The 5,825-nt window shown below is 37.3% G+C and overlaps 1 protein-coding gene across 1 annotated transcript in view; it reads right to left on the bottom strand.

Moving 5' to 3' along the window:
• The window catches only part of PLK5 (polo like kinase 5 (inactive)), a 74,512-nt gene extending 70,067 nt beyond the window's left edge, over positions 1–4,445 (bottom strand). Inside the window, exons 1-2 of the mRNA XM_044053985.1 lie at positions 4,213–4,445; positions 1,531–1,638 (exon numbers count right to left, since the gene is read on the bottom strand). Coding sequence (XP_043909920.1) covers positions 1,531–1,638; positions 4,213–4,338 — 234 coding nt within the window. The 5' untranslated portion in view covers positions 4,339–4,445. The remainder of the gene's footprint in view (positions 1–1,530; positions 1,639–4,212) is intronic.
• Positions 4,446–5,825: the final 1,380 nt, after the last annotated feature.

Raw genomic sequence — 5,825 nt, 5'->3', positions numbered from 1 at the left:
CAAAACAGAAAAGGAATGCATATACACATGACATTAAAAACAGTGACCAGGCACAGTTATTCATGAGGATATGTGCATACTCACATGCATAACTAATGAAATTATAGCATCTGTAAGTCTTTTTGAAACATAAAAGCTTTCTGACTATCTTAGTGTGTTGTGTAACCTGGCAGGATGCAGATGATTCTATATATTTATTTGTTTTTTGTTAGTAGCAGTACACTGTCCCTCTGTTCCAGGTTTAACAGAGCAGAAGGATAGAATACAGAAACTATAGTCAGGTTCCTCAGATATACAGCGTCCGTCTCCCACTGCACAACCATGTCAGTAACGAGATACAGATCAAAGAATCTGGTTCAGGGTTATAATCAACACACTTCTGAGCTTCCATCATTAAAAGGCATCAAAGGGGGCAGTGTAGCCTGTTGAGTTACTGTCCTAGTTGTTTTAATGCTGCCAGTCAGACAGAGTCTGCAACAGCAGTACCATAAAAGAGAAACAGGCAATGTATGTAGTCTAAGGGATATTCGTGGATATAAAACTGTTCTTTTGGTTATCAGACATGATGGGGGATGCCATAGTAAAACTGTGGCCCACATCAGGCAAGTTGTGTTATGAGGTAAAGCTAAGAGTCTCTAACACAAGAAGCAGTGTTGGTTAGTTCATTAAAATGAATCCATTTCAGCATATGCAGACAATCAGATTTCTAACCAAGATATAAAGAACAACAAAGTCAATGATGTATCTCTGATTCTGTGAAAACAAGCACAAAGTAGACATTAGCATTTCCCGTCCCCTTTTTAAAACTGTAAGTTTTGTTTAGATATACAGTATCTGAAACATCATTTTAGCACACCAAGCCTTTTCATTTTCGGCACTGCTAAATATAGTCACCGATTGTGAAATTCACTCATGCATGCAAAAGACAGTGAGGCAGTCACATGACTTGGACAATGTCACACACCCCCTATGCAGATATTATGAAACTCCAACCCAAAACTGATGGCTTTACTAAGTCAATTCAAAGCCTGTTGCATTTGCATCTAGGCTACAATATTAGACCTGCACAAAAGTGTAAGTAATGGACTATCATACTGATGAAAAGTTCTTACCCTTATATCTGCCTTGATCTGGTTCCATGTAGTCCAAAAGCAGACAGCAGGTTGAGGGTTGGTCCTGCTTTGAACACCTTTTTCTTTAAGTACCACATCTTGATCAGTCAGATCTTTTTTAAATATATTACATTCCACTGGACTTACACACCAGTACTACAGCCATGTAAAACCTCATCAGCATCAATCAGAAATCAATAGTATTAAAATTCATTCAATGTAATATTTAACATCTGGGAGGTGTAATATAAGTAGAATAATTCTTTAAGACCATATGCAGCACATTAATTTTCTTTACATTACTTCATCTTCCCCGGTTTATCCCCCCCAGCTGCTTTAACAATTCCTAATAACAAGTACCTAACTACCTACTGTATTACTAGCTGTTACTTTTTGGGCTGTCCCTTTTGGTTCTTACCTTTCCTTTTTGCTGTAGCTGGGTCATCCGAGAACGTGGAACAATTTTAACAGCATAAACCTGATTTGTGGAGATGTCAGTGATCTTGTAACATCTTCCAAAGGCACCCTAAAACATTAATTAAAAAATGATAAACAAACTGCACACAGCTTCAGCTCTATTTTAGTGTCCAATTTATATCCCACTTGAACCTTTCTGCCCATTTCTTGCATTGCAGATATATCCCTCAGTTTATGTTTTCATTAATTTGTGTAACATGAGATATTGGCCATAAAATATGTCTGTTTTAGACACAGATCAAATGATAACAGGCAATATGGAAAATAGATGCAGTCCATTACACTAACACTGGCATAATTTTAATCTTTAGAATTTATGTGTATGTGCCTGAAATCCAACCCAGGTTAAAAAGCTATACCTTTACATTAACTACCACAACCATCTAGTATAAAAGTTTTGCCAGTCACCATACACAATGATTTAATTAACTCTTGCTTCCAGAAGGCTATATTTTTGAAAGGGTTCCAAACTTCTGCAAAACAAAGAAATAAAAGAGAAAGTCCCTTCAGATTCTAAACAAAAAATAGATAATTACTAACAAAGTAAGTAAGCTCAGACGTAAATCGTTTTTACTATCTTTTTTTCATGAAACACTTTACATTGTAGTATTAATACATAAATAAATCTTAAACTTATTCTTGTTAGAATACCGGCTGTGAGAACATAAAAATGATAACTTAACCAATAACAGTTTTGAAATTTAGGACAATGTCACCAGTAGATTTTTTTTTTCTAAGAAAAAGGATGCATGTATATGTAACCAAAGTTCTGTTGTAATATTAAGATACAAGGATAATAGTGAAGATTTTTCATCTATGGAGTTCATGCAAAAGTCACAGTTAACCCATACACAATCATTTTGCACTGTCCTCAATACTTTTTAACAGTAGTTCTGAAGCATCTTCCTTTGTGACTCTCTAGAGAAAATTAAGCTCAGACTTCCTTTGAAGAATTTAGGAAGATGGGACTCCTTAATTATGTTTCATGATGTGCTTATCCCTCCCAATACATATCATGGTAGGAGACATAAAATACTGTTATAAACAACATAATCACATCTAAACTATAGCAAATTTGCAGACATCTTCAGACAGGTGTTATCATTATAACTGAAAGGTGTACAGGAAATACACTTTTTTTTGTACTTTATACATTTTTAACCAGGTAAACCCACCGGATACAAGTGTCCTTTTTCAGGAGTGGCCTGTAAGCTCTGTGTAGTTAAGTGACTTGCTCAGTCACAAATCAGGCAAATCAATATGGAGGGAATCAAGCCCTGCACCCTGTAGTACTGGAAAGCAGCTCAAAATGTACATATATGTAGACAGATGTACACATACACACAGTCATATGTGCACACACTAATTTCAGTGCACTACATTATGCATACATCAAACTAATCAAAACATGCCTCTTGGGCATAAAGTTTTTATACTGTTGGCGCTAAATAACTAAGTGGAAACTTAGTACATAACAGACTGCAGTATTTGGGCTGAGAAAGGTTTTTCAACCAGTGAATGAAATCTAAACAAACAATATGTAGCCTTGAAAAACTCCACACCCAATCCTCAGGTGGTTCAAGTAGGGTTACCACATATCCCTCTTTGCACAAGATGGTCCCTTTTGGGGGGGGGGGGGTGGCACAGTGGCACATGTCCTGAGATAGCAGGGCAAAAAACATTTCCTAAGTTATTTTAATTGTTGCATAAAACATTTTTTTTGAAACACCTAAATGTTATATGAAACAGCTTAGGGGACTGAAATGATGCAAGAATAAACTTTTATTTTGGTAAAAAAAGAGAACTTTTCTCCTCTGCACTGGACAGGGGTATAATTTGTCCTGCAAAAATCTCATGTTTCTACAAAAAATGTCCCACTTTGGGTATTTGAAAAGTTGGCGACCCCTACATTCAAGACTATAAATAGGTTACTAGAATACTGATTAAACAGGATACTACATATATTATTCTTCAGTAGTGTATATATACACACACAAGCTCAGGTGACTCAAGACCGAAAGGTATATATAACTGGGCACAGTTCACCACGATCTCCTAATTTGGTTGCCAACAACTTTTTTTCACTTCACGGACCGACTTCCTATTGAAGTACAAAGACCTGCTTTGCAAACGTGGGAGGGGCTAAATTGGACGGGATGGGCGTGGAGTCCCCGCCTCTGTTTGAGACTTGTACGGGCTAGCCCTCACACTGCAAATCTTGGAGGTTAGGTACACTGGTGAAGTTTTGGAGGATAAGTGTGTCCTTAAAACCCTTTACTGTCACCAGTCCATTTTATACACACATTTAAATGTACATAAGGTTTGTGCGCGCAGAAGTCCCGTGATTCAGTCGGTTGGCTTTCAATAGCTCATCATAAAGTCCAAAACAAGTACACGTCAATTGATGTGGATAAGGCATATGCGGCATACGGTTGGTCATCTAAAATAATTAAAACTGGAATAAAACTTGAAATCCTTTGAGAATGGAATAAGGTATAACTCAAAATACAGTGATATTCCTGTTTCATTTGCAGCCACTGTAGTAGTAAAACAATGCATTCTGTTATGTGATTATCAAGGAAATGTGACCCAGTACAGTAAAATTACAAGCCCGAAATCACACCTTTCCAAGCAGCCTGCCTTTTTTGTATAATTTCCCAGTAGCAGGGTCTTCGATGAAATGACTGAATGCGGCTTTTTGGCTCTGCTTGAGGCACTGGGCGGCTCGTTTGTCCTTCATTACTTCCATATAGAGTTGCTGATGCTGTGTACTGCTACTGGTGAGAGGCTCTCGGATACCCGGTCCCTCGTGGTGCTGCTAGAGCTCCGCTTCAGTCTGCGTTACCGGTACCACAACAAAACAAATGTACTACTAACGGAACTGTCAGAGGCAGCGGTTTTATATACAGGGCTGGCACGGAGGAAAACCAGCCTTCTGATTGGGCGATGCGCGATAGTGGGCGGTCCGCAGAGGTGCTGCTAAACACGCCTTCTTACAATTTATCTCTCCTTCTACCTAGTTATCTATCTTGCAAACTGTCCCTAATTTTGGTTTGCATTATAGCTGTGTCCCTCTTAATTCCTCCTAAAATCGGTGACCTATGGAACAAATGTGGTGAATTATACGTTATAAATAATGGTATAGACTTCATTTACTTCAAAAACTGTATATTAATTCAAATTATCTTGTTCTGTCAATGTCTCAAGTTATTAATATTTTAAAAGTGTCCCTGTTTGTCCCTGATTATTTCTGGATTTCTCCCTGATTCTGTTGAGATTTGTCCCTGATTGGTTGAGAGCTAGCCTATGGATAAGAAAAGTGTTAGGAAAATACAGGCTATACATATTTTTAAATAAGTAACAGCAGTGGTACTTAAAGATCTGTTCAAAGCCCACTGCATAAAATCCACATTATGTAGAACGTAATAACGTAAGACAGAATAAAGGTGACCAGCTGAAATATTTATATTAATTTACCTAGTTTTCGGCATGTAGGTGCGTTGTACCGCAACAGACTTTTTTTTTTAGTAAGCACCTGTATTACCGAGTCAAGTAAAATAAACAATATGTCAGGAAGGGCGATGGAGCTCATCACATTAAGTTTATAGGTAGATATAAGTCAGTCAAAACTAGACATTGCTATAGGCTATACTACATTTTACTTGATATTACTTACAACCTATAGACGTGACAATAAATAATAAACTCTCAGCTGCTGAGATCTGCTAGTTAACAGGAAAGCAACAGAAACTGGAGTGTCAGCAGACCAGTAAAACTGTGACAGAGGTAAGAAGTAATAAAACAAATGACACAGGTGATGTTTGGCTGCACTGTATGTCCTTGAGCAGTAACTTGTTGGCAGGGGATACAAACTAGATGGTTTAGATATTGACTTAGTGCTGAATACCCCAGTTTAGAGATGTAATCAAGGAATGAGACGGTCTAGTTGCATAGTTTATTAACACAGAATGACAATGTGCATAATGGTACAGTCATACCTCTCAACCTCTTAGCGCTAGAAATCTGGACAAAGCCTAAAATAATTGGGGGACAAAGACCCAAAAAATAGGGACAGATTTTAAATATTACTCTTATAAACTTAGAAAGTTGCTAGAATAACAGGATTTGTGTTAGCATGCTTTTTCTGAAGTATATTAAGTCTGAGACTCAAATGTATATAATCATTTAATGACTTTAGTCCTCTGTGATTTGCTGAAAAAAACACAAATTTTATGA

This window comes from Protopterus annectens, chromosome 13.part0, assembly GCF_019279795.1.
Source record: "Protopterus annectens isolate FY-2018-M chromosome 13.part0, PAN1.0, whole genome shotgun sequence".
NCBI classification, from domain to species: domain Eukaryota; kingdom Metazoa; phylum Chordata; order Ceratodontiformes; family Protopteridae; genus Protopterus; species Protopterus annectens.
The sequence above is the reverse complement of the archived record's forward strand: the minus strand, read 5'-3'. Positions and strand labels throughout refer to the sequence as shown.